The sequence below is a fragment of the Cetorhinus maximus genome, chromosome 5 (genome assembly GCF_964194155.1).
Source record: "Cetorhinus maximus chromosome 5, sCetMax3.hap1.1, whole genome shotgun sequence".
Classification (NCBI taxonomy): Eukaryota; Metazoa; Chordata; class Chondrichthyes; order Lamniformes; family Cetorhinidae; genus Cetorhinus; species Cetorhinus maximus.
Genome location: NC_135883.1, coordinates 118,328,826 through 118,348,171, shown reverse-complemented (window position 1 = coordinate 118,348,171; position 19,346 = coordinate 118,328,826). Strand labels below are relative to the sequence as shown.

The 19,346-nt window shown below is 40.7% G+C and overlaps 1 protein-coding gene across 4 annotated transcripts in view; it reads right to left on the bottom strand.

Annotated features, from left to right (window-relative positions):
- The window catches only part of hbs1l (HBS1-like translational GTPase), a 171,197-nt gene that overhangs the window by 104,200 nt on the left and 47,651 nt on the right, over nucleotides 1-19,346 (bottom strand). For 2 of the 4 annotated variants that reach the window (XM_078542377.1, XM_078542378.1), the window contains one exon: nucleotides 11,516-11,839. The exons of the other annotated variants lie outside the window; for them this stretch is intronic. In XM_078542377.1, the coding sequence (XP_078398503.1) occupies nucleotides 11,516-11,839 (324 nt within the window). The remainder of the gene's footprint in view (nucleotides 1-11,515; nucleotides 11,840-19,346) is intronic. 4 annotated transcript variants of the gene reach the window in all.

Here is a 19,346-nt window from a genome sequence, read left to right as displayed (position 1 = left end):
TGAATGGTGACCTGGTTTAATGGTCTAATCATGTTCCAACATAGATTACAGGCTATTGTGCAATGCCAAACATAGCATGCCCAGTCCTCACAAGTTAGACATAGAACTTGTGTATAAATGTATAACTTCTTTCCCCAAAGGGCAGAGATGAGTGAGGTGTCAAAATTAAGCATTTTTATCTATCATAGGTTATTTGGTGGATTTTTTTCTCACTGGTTGCAGCATACAAAGGGTTCAAATTAAGGATTACTAGCCAATTCATCAAGCTCCATAGAATATACTTTACAGTGTGGTATTCCAAAGGCACAGATTTGTGAATGTTTACTTGCTTGTTATTGACCAATGAGCATCAACAGGATTGCTCAAGTAACTACAGAATGAAATTTGTCCTCAGATGGGGATATATTTAACAGTTAATTCAAAATATTTGTAGCAGATCAATGGACGAAGTCAATCAATTCATAATCAAAGGAGCTGCATACACTATGTTTGGCCACTGTGGGTAGATGTCATTTTAAATCCCGAATATGGTTAGCTATATAAATGTAACTATGAGAAATATGGTTTTAATGTCCTTTTTCTGGGATATCTTGGAAACAATTTGGAGGTCCATCTTGGATGACATTGCAGGAAGATAGCAATTAATCTGAGCAGATCCAGGTCTCCTTGCAACTGCGTAACTATACAAGACACAAGTGACCAGATTTCATAAGTTTTATGTAGAGAATTAGACCAGAAGTAACTTTGCTGTTTTGATCGCAAGGAAATAAGTGAAGCCTGCATTTAGTGTAAATCTACAATATCCCGTGTTGCTGCACGTGAGAAGACCACATACAGTGTTCAGGTCAAGAGAGTTTAAAGGGAAGGCTGGATAATTGAGCCATGGTGGCTGAGAGGGGAAAAGAGGGGGGCACATGGAGAGGAAGAGAAGGGAGAGGAGAGGATGAGGAAAAGGGAGAATGGGCATGGACAATGGAGATGAAGAGGAAGGGTACAGATGGGAAGGACCGGGGAAAGAAACAGGAATAAGAAAGTGACAGACATCAGAAATTACAGCAGGAATGTCAAACTGAATAAGAGTCTAGTAAATTATCTAAAGGTGCGGATTGGGGGCTGAATGGAACAGGTAAAGCCAAGCTGAGGCATACTGACTGCTTTACTCAAGAACATTTCAGATCTACCTGTAGGCAAGTGATTGCTGTGTCAGATAACAGCCAGTGAGTACAATTGTGTTAGGTTCCATTCTTGGCACCTCAACCTAAGTCGAGATAATAGAAGCATGTACAGGGACCTGAAATTTTCAGGGTGGTTGTGGGTGAAGCAGGAAGGTTTAGGCTGAAAGGAGGGAACCATTTAAGGCCTTCCAGAGGGGAGTCAAGTCAGAAAGAGATGACGGGAGTTTTCAATGCACGTTGACATTAAGTATTGCAACACACTCAAATTTAATATATCAGGTGCTCAACAAATTTGTCTGATGATTTACAGCTCCTCTGAGTATATTCTTCTACCTATTGAAGACTTGATACATTGCAGTTAATGGAATTAGTGATATGTTCGCTGTTCAACCAGTGAGTCTCAATACATATACCCAGAAAAGGGCACACATTCTGGTTTCCTCACAAAAGGTTGATTGCTGAAAGTAGCCAGTGACAGTGAAGCCAAAGAATTATCAAGCAGTAAGAACCTAAAACTGGAACAAAAAAAATCTGAAACCCACATAAATGCCATTAGATTACTGTAATATTTCTACACAAGGCATTATGCAATTATGGGATTGTGTGTTAGCTTTCCCCTTGTCACTTAGCCACAATTGAAAAAGTGTTCCACTCTCTCGAGGCATCAATGAAATACTCATTCTGATCACCAACCAAACTGCCTGTGCAGTAAGTCAGTGGGTTGTATTCTTTAATTTATAGCTCAAAACCTTATATAGATTAATAAGTCAATTAAGCACTGGCCACTGTACAGTAGCGAAAACCTAGTGTTACTACTTAAATTTCATATATCAGAGGATAAATTGTCTTAATTTTAATACTCTGGATGGTGGACAGTCCCATTTGAAACCCGCATTAGAGAATGTTAAAGTGCTCTATGCCTCCAATAAAATTAAAACTAAAAACCTGGCTACATTTCAAAAAATCCCCAAGAAAAAAGCGACAATGGAAGATTATGTAAATCATTCAAAAAGCAATGCAAATACTGTTAAAAGCACACATAGACATGTCATGAAACTAGCAAATGGCCTAATTTTAACACAATGTAACACATTTTAAAAATACATAGAAAAAAAGAATGATCCAGATTGCCATGTAGCATAATGTAAAAGCATGCTGCATCTCGAGTGGGTTAGCCACAGATTTGTCCCCATGTTTCCAACACACCGAGTTACTAATCTCAGCTGGACTACTAGGGAAAAGAACAAAGGGAATGTGAGAACAATCATAATCTCTGCATTCTCAATCAGCTTCCAATAGCAGTGAACTTGAATGACAGTGATTGAAGCTTGCGAACAGATAACCTACCTAACATCTTGTCTGATGAATACACACATTAGGGTTGCGTTGAGTACTTTCTGTATGTGCTTCTAATTCTAACACTATAAGTACAGGGACTATTTCACAACTACTCTGGGGATGGCAGGTTCATTTCCCGAGATGACAATAGTGAACCAACTGGATTTTTACAACAATAGCAGCTTTTATGGTCATGTCTTTTTCTCACATCATCCTATAGCGGAATTTGAACTCCCAATATCTTGGTTACTAGTCCTGTATCATATCCACACTACCAGACATTTTCTCTTCATTGACATCAGTTTGGTACAGTTGAGTCAGGAATTGGTGGGTTCAAGCTTCAGCATGTCAGCACACAATCTAGGCAGACAGATAGAGAGGATCTGTTTCCATTGACGGAACAGTCAAGAGCCAGGCCGCACCATTTTATGGTGAATGACGGATGAATCTGAATATTGTTGATAATTACCCAAGGAGAAAAAAAAATTGCAGGGTTACAGGGAAAGAGTTGGGGACTGGACTAGCTGAATTGCTCTTGCAGAGAGCCTGCAAGAACACAAAGGACCAAATGGCCTCCTTCTGTGCTGTAACCTATTCCATAATTCTACAGCTTCAGTGCAAAATTGAAGGGTTATTTCATTTCCAAAACTGCCATTTTTGATCTGAGGCAATAAACCGAAGTCCCATCTACCTGCTTGACTGGATTTTTTTTAAAAAAATCATTCAGGGGATGTGGGCTTCGCTGGCTGGGCCAGCATGTATTGCCCATCCCTAGTTGCCCTTGAAATGGTGGTGATGAGCTGCATTCTTGAACAGCTGCAGTCCATGTGGTGTAGGTACACCTCAATGCTGTTAGGGAGTTCCAGGATTTTGACCCAGTGACAGTGAAGGAACGGCAACATATTTCCAAGTCAGGATGGTGAGTGACTTGTAGGGGAACTTCCAGATGGTGGTGTTCCCATCTATCTTCTGCCCTTGTCCTACATGGTAATGAAAGATCATGAAAGATCCCCTATTATCTAAAGAACAGCAGGAGATTTTCTGACATCCTGGTAATAATCCACCCTCAATAAACACTAATTCATTGGTCATTCATCTGCCATTCACAGGAGTTTGTTGCGTACAAAATGACAGCCATTTTTGCTTACATGACAGTGGCTGAAATGCAAAAACATTGTTTTATTTGTAAAGCACTTCAGGGTGTCCTGAATACGTGATACTATGTTACTGCAATGAATTTCAGCCTTAGCTCAGTTGATAACACGCTCACCTCTGGATCACAAGGTTCCAGGTTCAAGTCCTACTCCAAGGTTTGGGCACAAAAATCAAGGCTGACACTCAATATTGAGGTAGCGCTACAATGTCAGAGGTTACATCTTTCAGATGAGAAACCCCTCCCCCAACCATCCGCCTGCTCAGGTGGATGTACAAACCTTGAAACACTTCTACCAAGTCAGCAACAGCCAGCAGAAATCCATCGTAACTAACCTTAGAGTGGTTGATGATCCCTTTAAATAGTACAACTGAGGAGATCCTTTCTGCTGTTCAACACATTCAGCTGTGCAAGATTAGCAGAGGTCATTAGCTGGACTGAGGTCACAAATGGCACTGCTAGAGTCAAATCAGCAACGGGCTCCGTCTATTCTGCATTTTCCACTGCACCCGTGCGAACAACCTACCTAAAATGGCATCCACCATGACCCACACCAAAAGTGAGCACACCCAGTAAGGGTGCAGTTTTGGACCAGAACCAACATCAGAAATGCTGAAAATACGAACACTACGCAAATGAATTTTGCAGACATTTAGGACAGTGTAGAGCGAGTTTTATATTGATTCAGTCAACGCCACACTGAGCCTAATAGCATTTGAAACTGTCAGTGGATTTTAGGGGGATTCTCAGTGGATTCTCAAATATTAAACATATTACATATTAAAGGGGATCCCTCAAGAATTCACAAAAATGTAACAAGAAATGTATTTGGTAAAAATTATTTTAATATTGCTTCCCCAACGCCAAACACATAAACTTTGCTCGGTCTCACTCACCAATAACCTAAAAAAAAATCTGTCTCTGTTAAATATTTAAGTTTGACAGCTTCTTTAGTTTTCCAGTTTGTGTAAGAATTCAGCAGAGTTTGGTCAGGAATACCACCATTATTGTTACATTTGAAGCTACATTTAAACTTGAAAGTAGCAGTCTTCTTAAACCAATGATTTGCACATAAATAGACTATTATCCTGTGATCACACATGATTGTTTGTCACTTTTCCTCCATTCCAAAGGTGATCATAAGCTTTTGTTTAAATGTTAAATGAAATAAAATGATAATAATGAAATAGAAACCAAAATTCACAACAGGACTGTCCAGGTAGACCAATCGTTCCAGCCTGTTCCAATGAGCCTATTTCTTCCTATCTTGACTCTTTTATTTCTCCCCTTGTCCAGTCCCTTCCCACCTACATCCTGACTCTTCTGACACTCTACATCATCTCAACAGTTTCCTAGCCCTAATCTTTGCTACACCTCCATTCCCCACCAGGACAGTTTAAGGGCTCTCCGTTTCTTCCTTGAACAGAGTTTAACCCACCACCCTTCTCTAACTGACTGAACTTGTTCCCACACTGAACAATTTCTCCTTTAACTTGTCTCACTTTCTCCAAATAAAAAGTGCTGCTATGGGTACCTGGATGGGTCCTAGTTGTTATGCCTGCCTTTTTGTGAGGTATGTCAACAATGCTTGTTCCAGCCCTACTCAGGTCTCCTCTCCCAACTCCTTTTCAGGTTAATTGATGACTGTATCGGAGCTATTTCCTGGTTCCACCCGGAGCTGGTAAACGTCATCAAATTTGCTTCCAATTCTATCCTTCTCACCCCCCCACATGGTCCACTTCTGACACTTCCCTTCCCTTTGACTTCTGTGCCTCCATTTCTGAGGATTGGCTGTCTACTAACAGTCATTATAAGCCCACCAGCTCCCACAGTTACCTCGACTACGCTTTCTCACACTTTACCTCCTGCAAGCACTCCATTCCATTCTCCTAGTTTCTCCATCTCTGTTGCACCTGCTCTGATGATGCAATCTTCCATACCAGCACTTCTGATATGTCTTCCTTTTTCCTCAACCAAGGATTCCCACCGCCAACCCCACCCAACCATGGCCCTCAACCATGTCCATCTCATTTCTCTCACTTCTGCTCACTTCTTCCCCTCCCTCCCAGAACTATGATTGGGTTCCCCTTGTCCTCACTTTCCACCCCACCAGCCTGTACATTCAAAGGATCATCCTCCATCATTTCTGCCACCTCCAGAATGATGCCATCACCAAACAAATCTTTCCATCCCCTCCCCTATCAGCATTCTGAAGGGATCGCTTCCTCCATTACACCCTGGTCCAGTCCACAAATACCCTCAACACCTCATCCCCTTCCAATAGGCACCTTCCTACGCAATCGCAGGTGGTGCAACATCTGCCCTTTTACCTCCTCTCTCCTCATCGTTTAAAGCACAAACACTCCTTCCAGGTGAAGCAGCAATTTACTCATACATCTTTCAATTTAGTATACTGTATTCACTGCTCATAATACAGTCTCCTCTACACTGGGGAGACCCATTAGCACCTCCTTTAGCCAGTATCAGCACCATCAACACCTCGTCGACCTTTTGTTTATGACATCTTTTGCAATCTTTCCTTTGCCTCCAATTATCACTGGCCTTCTATCCAGGTTCACCTGTTCCAACCCCCTTAAACAGTATATATTTCACCACAGTTTTACTTCTCCTTAGTTCTGAAGAGTCATATGGACTCGAAACATTAACTGTCTTTCTCTCCACAGATGCTGTCAGACCTGCTGAGTTTTCCAGCAATTTTTGCTTTTGTTTCAGATTTCCAGCATCCGCAGTATTTTGCTTTTATCGTAGATTGGGTCACCACTTTGCAGCACACCTCCGCTCAATCCGCAAACAGGATCCCGAGCTTCCGGTTGGATGCTATTTCAATTCATCACTTTGCTCTCATGCCCACGTTCCTGTCCTGGCCTACTGTAGTGTTCCAGTGAAGCTCAACGCAAGTTCGAGGAACAGCACCTTATCTTTCGATTAGGCACATTACAGCCTTCTGTACTCAACATAGAGTTCAACAATTTCAGACCATAAATTCTTTCCCCATTTTGATTGTTTTTTTGGCCACATGCCAGTTTAAATCTTTTTTCTCATGTTTTTTCTTTCGGATAGAGCTGTTCATCATTCTGGCATTCACATTCACTCAGGACAAATGCTTTGTATCTTTACCAGAATCATTAACACTCAATTTGCCTTTTGTTCCATGATATCTTTGTCATTTTATCTCCCCCATCCTCTACCCTATCCTAGACCTTCCCTTTTGTTCTTCTTCCCCTCTCCTGTTCAACATAATAAAACTCATCACATTTCTACCTTCCTTCAGTTCTGAAGGGTCATTTTTGACTCAAAACATTAACTCTGTTTCTTTCTCCACAGATGCTGCCTGGCCTGCTGAGTATTTCTAGCACTTTCTGTTTTTATTTCCGATTTCCAGCATCTGCGCTATTTTGTTGAAATAAAAAGCACCCCGTTTTCAGTAATATCTGAGAAATTTTTTTAAAAATGGAAATCCATCAGTATCTTAAAACTTGGGATAGGCTAGTATTTTGATAAAGGATCTACAATTGAAAAATTAAGCTTTCTTTTTACAGATGATGTGTGTTTCCATGATTGCTAATTATTTTTAAATTTAGTCTTGGAATGTGGTAAGATCTGCATTTATTGCTCATCCTTCATTGCCCTCAAGAAGCTGGTAATGGGCCTTCCACTTGAACCGCCGATTCTGTGTGCATAGGCTATAAAGCACTATCGGATATCTTGAGGATGCCAGAGTGTTATAAAACATAAATTCTTCCTTTCTTTTGTCTTCAGCTTAGCATGAAGTCATCCAACATGTCTAGTTTCAAGGGTGAGTTACAGATGTTTCTTAACTAGGAAAGTAAGTTCTCATCATTGGAAAGTAAAGGCCGGATTTTGCGGACAGTGGAAAAGGAGTGGTGCTTGCTATTCATCACACTGACAGCTGCCAGAGCTCGAGTGCTTTTGAGTATAAACTTACTGTCATCTAACATCAGATCCAGCACAACAACCTCCTTGGTGGATCTGTGAGATTTGTGAGCAGGGCAAGAAACAATTAAAGCTCTTCAAACTCATAGGGGATTGAAGGGTCCTCAAAGGCACACTGAGTCTAAACCAGGAAGTATAAACCAGGAATTATATTTAAACCATGTACAGAAAGCAAAATAAAAATTAGGAAAGAAAGATGGGAAGAGAGAGAGGAGGAGATAAAAGACACAGGAAAAGTAAAACAAAGTACATATTTTAAAAAATAATCTCCAATACTATATTAATTTCTGTAGGGATTTGACTCTGCACTTGTAAAATTAAATTTTCAGGGCCAGGGAGATTGTTATGGCAGTGTAACTGCTAAACATTCACTTACACCTGAATGCACCAGCCCGAACTTCTTCTGCTTCAGTGTGTAAAGAGTGATTAAGTACTGCAACTTCCCTTGCATTGATTTCAGTGCAAGCCTTTTAGCAAGGTGCTGTTATAGTGCAGCCTGTGGAGTAGCAGGGTAACTCAGACTACATCTTCTGCATTTCCATATTTAACTGTGCAACACACGTACTCTGGAAGCTGCCCATCCAATTTACCTATTACAACTGATCCACTGTAAGACGTTAGCCTCACCAATATTCTCAGTGCAAAATCTGGGCCATAACTTTTTTTTTAAACTGAATTTATTCATGCAATCCAGAATCCATAAGACTGATTGGCAATTGCATTATAACTTCAAAATGTCAATATGTAAATAAAATTGTAAAATCTAAATTCACTGATTTAACTTTTATATAAAAATATATACTTGCAAGTAAATTAACTCATTTCAAATGTATACAAGTTTTAAAATATTGTTTTATGAATACTTGGATCAAATCATTTTAATTTTTCAATTTTTGTCAAAATCTTTTACTTTTTTAAATATGTAACATTAAGTTTCAACCATAAAACATGCTAGGGTCAATATCAGTAACAAATGCAGTAAGTTGAAGCCTTGCAACTGATTTTGTATTTCAAGGCTGAGTTTACTCTAACTTTCAGGTCATCAAATTGCAATTGTATTGGGCGTGTCATGTCATTTTCAACAGCAAATATGAATATACAGCCATCCAATCTTAATTTATTACAACTGGACTTTTTTAAAAACCATTTTAAATTGTCAGTTTGTAAGTTGCTGAATGAGATGGTGCAAAAAGTATAGGCAGTAAGTGCAGCATCAGCGGAAGGAGCTCCAGCAACTTAACAGCTCAACCTACTTCATCTGTAATTTCAACATTTCTGACAATTTACCACAGAGAAGAGAAATAAAGCTTGACTATAATAGCTAACAAGATGATCAGTCACACATATTGGGGTTGAAACTAGCCTACTCCAGTAGCATCAAACAGGCACAACGTGAATCAGCTGCTGATTTTTCACCAATCTTCTTTCCACTGAAGCTCACAAAACAGTAGTTCAGACTCCTTTTGGAGACTTGCTTCCTAGTCTCCCTGTTGCTTTTACTTAGTTTGAAATTAAAAACCTTGACAATATTTTCTAAGTCAACTGAAAATAAAAGCAGGTACAGTGAAAAAGCAGCAGTCAATTCGCCATGAGACCATTTTGTACTGCCATAGAGAAATTTTACCCCCATTATATTATATTGATTTAATAATTTACCATTATATTTTATTGATTTAATAGCACCAGCTATGACATAGTAAAATGGAAACATCTGCTAACATCTTAACAAGTCCATATGGCACAAAAATGGAAAAATATTAATTTGTAGCTCAACCTGTATTGCTTTTCTCGCTGATGAATTGCTCAACACAAGATGCATGACATCGTTATTTTAGAATTGAGATTTTGTACAGTAATTGTTATAAATTTAAGTGATCTTAAAAATAATTATTCTAGACTCTCATACATTTTCCCAGTGAAATTAGTGTTCTGCTTGGTCATCAACTGTGATACAAAGAATGAACTTGGATATGAAGCAGTTTGAAAAACTGTGGCAAATACCAAACCAGTTTTTACCCCATCACTAACACCACCAAAAAACACCATAACTTGCACCCTTCTAGGCATTTTTTAAGGGTTATTAATTGTTGCATTATAATCTTCTGTAGAGTGTTCTTAGTTGACACTAGGAGCAACTGCAAAGAACATTTTTTTTTTTAAAAGTCCACCTTCAATTCTGGCGATAAGAAATTCTTGCAAATTGGAAAGCCGCTTTTCACTATTAGAATTGTAGAAAGATTACAAATACATGAAGCTGTACTTCTGTAAAACCCATTTTGAAAAATTAGAAAAATTAAAAGTAAAAATCTACAAGTTTCATAAAGATTGGTCCAGAGAAATGTAATCTTATCACAGCATCTGAAGAATGAAGATTTACATTTAAATCAACTTTGCTTAGGGTAAAGTTCAGTATTATGTCACAATAGATAGTGACCAGTGACTGAATTAACTAATTTGTGTGTGGAAGGTTTACCAATAACCACCTTTTTAACATGGATTAACAGTCCAAAATAATGCCAGAGCTTGTGAATTTACTGAACAATTTCCCTAAAAACTCAGATAATGGTCCAATCCAAAGCTTTTTAACCACACAAAAAAAATCCCCCAGTGTAAATACAAAGTGAGGCAGTATTATATTAGTCCTAGTCTCTAATAAAAGCTTTCTTCTGGCTGGCCTTTATAATATCATCTGGAGAAGGTGTACTGAAGTCAAAAGGTTTTATTTCATACAAAGGGCCCTGATCTTCTCCCTTTGTTTCTGCAACTTGTCTGCTGTATAAAAATGTTGTGTGAATATTAAGTAAAGTTTCTTTCTTTTTCCTTATAGGGTTCTGAAAACACATGGCTAGAGCAAACCAAGATGGTTCAGCACAACAGTGTTTCATCCAGGATGTGGTTCTTGTTCGCTTTGAAAGCTTGTGATTGCGAATACTTGTATTCCCATTAAATGCTTTGTAATTCACAGGTTTTTTATTTTGGCGAATAGATTTTTTAACAAACGTACTTAGAAGATCAATCTCTGGTTCAGAGGTCTTTTTTTCTGTGAGCACATTTGAATCAATAGACTGCTGCCCTATTGTTTTTCCTGAATGCTGAATTTCACATGTGACAAAATGAACATCCTTTGCCTTTGAATTTTCAGGCACCTGTTGAATATTTTCTGTGATCAAATCAAACAGTGACATATTTCCCTGTTCAGAAGTGTTCATTGGTTTGGACGTTATCAAAGATGGCAAGGACCCTGTAAACGTATCTGCTGTTGTTTTAGCCTGACATTCACTGGCTAACTGTGCCAAAGATAAAGACCCTAACGGTAATATTACACTGTGCACTGAATTTACTGATTGGCCCCTGAGGGGAACTGAGAGAGAATCAGAGCTGCATGGACTATTTTTTTTATGCTCCTCAATAAGATCAGCTAGAGACGGACTTCCAAATTGATGAAAGGACAACCTATTATCTCCCACTATGTCTACTGGACTGCTTTGGGCAACTGTAGCTAGGGTATCATTGAGTCCATTGCTTTTCTGCTGGTGTTGGTTCAATTGATCAACTAGATTCAAAGCTCCAAGTGACGATGCTAAGTTCTCAGAGATTTGTGATGACGCAGTTAAAGAGCTAGATTGACTGTGATCGGTGTTTAATGTTGCAAAAGGCAGTTTTGAGGGGGTTGTAGGGGAGGGTAGCGAGATTACTTCAGTCTTATTTTGTGTCAAGGAAGGCAACTTTGATATGTCTGTTGTCGGCCCAATAGGCTGTTTAAAATCCATCACTGGAGGCAATTTTGATAAATCACAAAGAGGCAGTAAAGGTGGATTCAAATCTTGGTGGTCACTATCTTCACTGGCTTTAACCAAATCTGCAAGATTTATACCTGTGTGTGAACATACTGCAGCCTGGTCAGCCAACAGGCCATTTAACATCTTCATATTTGTCTGCACCACATTTGGGGTTGCTTTGATCATTTCCAACAACGAAATGCACTGTGCTGAGGTTTCCTCGCCCTCATTTGCACTTTCATTATTAGTAGATTCACAGGCTTCCATGGGAACAGACACACAACTTAACTCAGACTTGTTCGATAACAGAATACTCAAATCAAAATTTGAAGAATTATCAGTGTCATCTAATAAAGTTACTGGTAAACATGAATCTGTGCGTTTAGAAGCTACTAATTTTGATGAATAAAATATGTCTCCTTACCTTACGATAGCCAGAAATGGTCAGAAGATGAACAAGAAACCAAATAGGAATTCAGAAACCCAATGGCAATCCCCAATTTTGTCAGATTGGAAGAAGACAAGGCCACAAAAGAAGTGAAAGAAAAAAAGGCATTTGTTATTAAAAAAATATTTTCAAAAATTCCAAATTCTCAAAACTAAATTTAAAAAAATAGAAGCAAACTCTTGTGGATGCTGGAAATCTGAAATAAAAACAAAATATGCCTCAAATACCTAGCAGGTGAGGCAGCAGCTGTGGAGAGAAAAACAGAGGTACGGTTTCAGGTCAAAGGCCTGAAGAACGATCATCGACCAAAAACATTGGCCGGGATTTTCCGGCTCCGTCGCGGGCGGGACCCTCCGCGGGCAAGGAAGCGCCCCAGCCAGAAGCCCATTGACTTGCAGCGGGACTGGAAGATCCTGGCAGCAGGTGGGTGCAGAAAATCCTGCCCATCATCTATTTCTCTCTCTGCAGATGCTGCTTGACCTACCTAGTAATTCCTTTAAATTCAGAATATTCTAGTTTTTACATGAAACAATAGTGTTGAAGAAATTGGGACCACTTTACAGGACTGAAAATGCAAGTACTGACTTCATCCCAGTTAGAAACCTCTAACTAGTGGAGTGCCACAGGGATCAGTGCCGGGGCCTCAATTATTTACAATATATATTAATGCCTTAGATGAGGGAAGTGAATGTATAATCGCCAAATTTGAAGATGATATAAAAATAGGAATAACAGCGCATTTAATCTAATTAAGCAGAGTCAGCATGGCTTCATGGAAGGGGAGCTCATACCTAACAAATTTATTAGAATTCTTTGAGGAGGTAACAAGCATAATAGATAAAGGGGAACCAGCAGACATAATATACTTGGATTTCCAAAAGGCATTCGATAAACTACCGCACGTAAGGCTACTTAATAAGATAAGAACCTATGATGTTGGGGGTAGTATATTAGCATGGTTAGAGGATTGGCTAACTAACAGAAGGCAGAGAGTTGGGATACGGGGGACATTTTTAGGATGGCAACTTGTAACTAGTGGAGTGCACAGGGATCAGTGCTGGGGCCTCAATTATTTACAACATATCTATTAATGACTGAAATGAGGGAAGTGAATGTACTATCGCCAAGTTTGCAGATGACACAAAAGTAGGTAGAAAGGCGAGGGTGACACAAGGAATCTACAGAGGGATATAGACAGGTTAAGTGAGTGGGCAAAAACTGGGCAGATGGAATATAATGTGGGAAAATGTGAGGTATGCACTTTGGCAGGAAGAATAGAGGAGCTGGATATTATTTAAATGGAGAAAGATTGCAGGAGACTGCAGCACAGAGAGATTTGGGAGTCCTTGCATGAATCCCAAAAAGTTAACATACAAATTCAACAAGTAATAGGTAAGGCAAATGGAATGTTGGTCTTTATTTCAAAGGGAATAGAGCAGAAAAATAAGGAACTCTTGCTAAAACTATACAAGGCACTAGTTAGACCACACCTAGAATACCGTGAACAATTTTGGTCCCCTTATCTAAGGAAAGATATACTGGCATTGCAGGCAGTCCAGAGAAGTTTTACTAGGTTGATCCCGGGGATGGAGGATTTTTCTTATGAGGAGGTTAAGCCTGTATTCACTGGAGTTTAGAAGGATGAGAGGCGACCTTATTGAAAATATAAGATTCTTAGGGGGCTCGATAGGGTAGATGCTGAGAGATTGTTTCCTCCTTGTAGGAGAGTCTAGGACCAGAGCACATAATCTCAGAGTAAGGGGGCGCCCATTTAAAACAGAGATGAGAAGGAATTTCTTCTCTCAGGGGGCAATCTGTGGAATTCTTTATCGCAGGGGGCTGTGGAGGCTGGGTCATTAAGTATATTCAAGGCTAAGATAGACAGATTTTTAATCAGTAAGGGAATCAAGGGTTATGTGGAAAAGGCAGGAAAGTGGAGTTGAGGATTATCAAATCAGCCATGACCTCATTGAATAGCAGAGCTATTACTGAATGGCAGAGCAGATTCGATGGACTGAATGGCCTACTTCCGCTCCTACATCTTATGAAATCATCTAATCACATTTAGATATGTAAATTTACGTTTCTTTTGTGGTCAGCAGGATGTCTGACACTCAGAAGCCTAAAGCCATCATTAAGCCTCAAACCAAAGTATTAAGAAATCCACAAAAATAGAATTTCTGTTGTTTATTATTCTGCAAATACTTTGACAATGACAACACACCCAAATGAGCCAGAGAACCTGGACATACTGATGGGAGGCTACCTTAAATGCCTCCAAGTGGTCACAAGAGGACAACTGAAACTCAGTCAACTAAAAGCCCAAAGCTCATCATCATAGACGACTAGTAAACTTCCTTCTGCTTGCCCACTAAGGGCGACTGTAGAAGTTGGCTTGCAAGGACCAAGGTTGTAAGAATTCTAGACCATGTGACAGCATTTCAGGTTGTGATATTAAACACATGAACAGTAGACTATTCAGCTCCTCGAGCCTGTTCCGCGTAATGATTTCTGTCCTAACTTCCCACCTTGGCTCCATATCTGCTAACACCATTAGCTAGCAAATATCTATCGATCTCAGATTTAAAATTATTAATCCAGCTAGCATCTACTGCTTCTTGTGGGAGAGAGTTCTGCACTTCTAATATCCTTTACATGAAATGTTTCCCGATTTCTCTCCTGAATGGACTGACTCTGATTTTAAGGTTATTTCCCTTTGTTCTAGACTGTTCCACTAGTGGAAAAAATTCTTCGCAACCAACCTATCATTTTCTTTAAAAATTCTAAATTCCTCAATAAAATCACCCCTTAAACCTTCTGTATTCCAGGAAATAGAGGTCTAATTTATGTAATCTCTCTTCATAGCTTAACCCTTGCAGCCCCTAATAACATTCTGGCTCTATCTCACCACCAACTTTCTCAACTCCTCTTTTGCTATATTATCAGACTGCTTACCTGATATCCAGTAGTAGATCAGCAGAAATTTGATCCAATTAAATATTGGGGAGACTAAAGCCATTGTTTTCAGTCCCCGCGCCAAACTCCATTCTCTAGCTACCTGGAAACAGTCGGAGATCAAGCCAGACTGTTCACATCTTGGTGTCACATTTGATCCCAAGATGAGCTTCATCTCATTCACGCCATTACTAAGACCGTCTATTTCTACCTCTGTAACATCACCCAACATCGCCCTGCCTCACTCATCTGCTGCTGAAACCCCATTCATGCCTTCATTGCTTCTAGACTTGACTATTCCAATGCACTCCTAGCTGATCTCCCATATTCTACATTCTGAAAACTTGAGGTAACCCAAAATTCTGCTGTTGTGTCTCAACTCACAGCATGGTCCATTCCCCTATCATCCCTGTGCTCATTGACCTACACTGGCTCCCAGTCAAGCAACGTCCTGATTTTAAACTTCTCATTCGTGTTTTCAAATCTCTCCATGCCTTGCCCCTATCTATGTAATCTCCTCCAATCCCACAGCCCTCCAAGATATCTTGCACTCCTCTAATTCTGGCTTTCTTGCATCCCCGATTTTAATTGTTCTACTACTTTTGGCTGTCCCTTCAGTTGCCTAGGCTCTAAGCTCTGGCATACCCTACCTACATCTTTCTGTCACTCTACCTGACTTTTCTCCCTTAAGATACTCCCTAAATTCTACCTCTTTTTCCAGGTTTTTGGTCCAATTCTCCTTATGGGGCATAGTGATATACTTTGTTTTATAATGCTCCTATAAAGTGCATTGAGGCATTTCATTATGTTCAAGGTGCTATACAAATACTTGTTGTCGTTAACCTACCCTGCACTCCTGCCCAGGTCAATATTATCCTTTTTGAGGTGCGATGCCTAAAACTGTGCACAGTTCTTCAAATGTGGTCTAACAGCTATAAAACATCCTCCCTTTTATATTCTAGCCCTTTGAATATTAGCCTTATATCTAAACAAGTCTTTTTGATTACATTTTGTAACCTGACCACTGTATCTTAGTGATCTGTGTACATGGATCCCTAAATCTCTTTGGGACTCCACTGTTCCTAGCTTTCCAATTTTAAAAAATACTTGAATTCATTCTTTTTCTGGTCCAAAATGGATTACCTTAGACTTACCTGCATCAAAATCCATCTGTCGGTTTCGCCCACTCACTTAATCTATCACTATCACCGTAATTTTATGCTCCTGTCTCTATTACTTACTATATCACCAATGTTCACACCATCAAAAAACATCCAAAAAGGGGAGGCAATGGCGTAGCGGTATTGTCGCTGGACTAGTCATACCAAGACCCAGGATAATGCTCTGGGGTCACGGGTTCGAATCCCACCATGGCAGATGGTGGAATTTGAATTCAATAAAAATCTGGAATTAAAAGGCTAATGATGACCATGAAACCATTGTTGATTGTTGTAAAAAGCCATCTGGTTCACTAATGCCCTGTAGGGATGGAAATCTGTCGTCCTTACCTGGGCTAGCCTACATGTGACTCCAGACCCACAGCAATGTGGTTAACTCTTAAATGCCCTTTGAAATGGCCTAGCAAACCACTCGGTTGAAACAAAACCGCGACAAAGTCACAAAAAAGGAATGAAACCAGACAGACCACCAGGCTTCAACCGAGTCGCTGGAAACGACAACAGCAATCGCAGCCCTGTCAGCCCTGCAAAGTCCTCCTTACTAAAGTCTGGGAGCTAGTGCCAAAATTGGGAGAGCTGTCTCACAGAAGCAACAGCCTGACAGTCATCCTCACGAAATCATACCTGACAGATAATGTCCCAGACTCCACCATCACCTTCCCTGGGTATGCCCTGTACCACTGGCAGGACAGACCCAGCAGAGGTGGAGGCACAGTGGTATACAGTCGGGAGGGAGTTGCCCTGGTAGTCCTCAATATTGACTCCGGACCCCATGAAGTCTCGTGGCATCAGGTCAACCATGGGCAAGGAAACCTCCTGCTGATTACCACATACCACCCTCCCTCAGCTGACGAATCAGTACTCCTCCAAGTTGAACATCACTTGGATGAAGCACTGTGGGTGACAAGGGTGCAGAATGTACTCTGGGTGGGGGACTTCAATGTCCATCACCAAGAGTGGCTCGGTAGCACAACTATTAACTGAGCTAGCCGGGTTCTAAAGGGCAGTACTGCTAGACTGGGTCTGCGACTGATGGTGAGGGAACCAACTAGAGGGAAAAACATACTTGACCTCATCCTCAACAACCTGCCTGCCGCGGATACATCTGTCCACAACAGGAGCGGCCACCACACAGTCACTGAGGAGACGAAGTCCCACATTCACAATGAGGGTACCCCTCCATCGTGTTGTGTGGCATTACCACGGTGCTAAATGGGATAGATTTCGAACAGATCTAGCAGCTCAAGACTGGGCATCCATGAGGTGCTGTGGGCCATCAGCAGGAGCAGAATTGTACTCGAACACAATCTGTGGTCTCATGGCCTGGCATATCCCCTGCTCTACCATTACCATCAAGTGAGGGGATCAATCCTGGTTCAATGAACAGTGCAGGAGGGCATGCCAGGAACAGCACCAGGCATACCTAAAAATGAGGTGCCAACCTGGCAAAGCTATAAAGCAGGACTGCTTGCGTGCCAAACAGCATAAGCAACAAGTAATAGACAAGAGTTAAGTGATCCCACAACCAGCGGATCAGATCTAAGCTCTGCAGTCATGCCACATCCAGTCATGAATGGTGGAGGGCAATTAAAACAACTCACTGGAGGAGCAGGCTCCACAAATATCCCCATCCTCAATGATGGAGGAGCCCAGCACAGCAGTGCAAACGATAAAGCTGAAGCATTCGCAACAATCTTCAACCAAAAGTGTCAAGTGGATGATCCATCTTTGCCTCCTCCAGAGGTCCCCAGCATCACAGATGCCAGCCTTCAGCCAGTTAGATTCACTCCACGTGATATCCAGAAACGACTGAATGCACTGGATGCTGCAAAGACTATGAACCCTGACAATATTCCGGCAATAGTACTGAAGACTTGTGCTCCAGACTTGCCGCGCCCCTAGCCAAGCTGTTCCAGTACAGCTACAGCACTGGCATCTACCCGGCTATGTGGAAAATTGCCCAGGTATGTCCTATACACAAAAAGCAGGACAAAACCAACCTAGCCAATTACCACACATCAGACTACTCTCGATCATGAGTAAAGTAATGGAAGGGGGCATCAACAGTGCTATCAAGCAGCACTTGCTTAGCAAAACCTGCTCATTGATAGTTTGGGTTCCGCCAGGGCCACTCAGCTCCTGACCTCATTACAGCCTTGGTTCAAACATGGACAAAAGAGCTGAACTCCTGAGGTGAGGTGAGAATGACTGCCCTTGACATCAAGGCAGCATCTGACTGAGTGTGGCATCAAGGAGCCCTAGCAAAACTGGAGTCAATGGGAATCATTGTTTTCAATGATCTTCTCAGTTTTCACGGTGGAGGACACTAGTACCACCCCAATAGTAACAGGTAGTGCAGAGGATATAGAGAAGAAGGGACTTGGAACAATCACCATCACTAGAGAAAAAGTACTGAGCAAACTATTGGGATCAAAGGGTGACAAGTCCCCAGGACCTGATGGCCTACAACCCAGGGTCCTAAAGGAAGTGGCAGAGGAGATAGTGGATGCATTGGCTATAATGTTCCAAAATTCCCTGGATTCTGGAAAGGTTCCAGTGGATTGGTAAAATGCTAATATAACGCCCTTATTCCAAAAAAAAAAGGTTGGGGGGAGGCAGAAAGTAGGAAACTATAGGCCAGTTAGTTTAACATCTGTCATTGGGAAATTGTTGGAATCCATTATTAAGGAAGTTGTAATGGGGCATTTGGAAAGTCAAAATGCAATCCATCAGAGTCAGCATGGTTTTATGAAGAGTAAATTGTGTTTGACTAACTTGCTAGAGTTCTTTGAAGATGTGACAAGCAAAGTGGATAAAGGGGATCCTGTAGATGTAGTGTATCTGGACTTCCAGAAGGCCTTTGATAAGGTGTCGCACAAAAGATTAATACACAAGATAAGATCACACAGAGTTAGGGGTAATATGTTAGCTTGGATAGGGGATTGGCTAACCAACACAAAGCAGAGAGTCGAGGTAAATGGATCTTCTTCTGGATGGCAAGCTGTAACTAGTGGGGTGCCACAGGGTTCGGTCCTTGGGCCCCAACTATTTACAATCTGTATTAATGACTTGGATTCAGGGATAGAAGGTACTTAAGCTAAATTTGCAGATGACATTAAAATAGGTGGGAAAGTAAGTTGCAATGAAGAAATAAGAAATTCACAAATGCATATGGACAGGTTAGGTGAATGGGCCAAAATTTGGCAGATGGAGTTTAACATGGATAAGTGTGAGGTTATCCATTTTGGTCGGAAGAATAAAAAAGCGACTTATTATTTAAAATTATTTAAAATTTAAATGGAAACAAACTTCAGACTGCTTCAGTGCAGAGGGATCTGAGTGCCC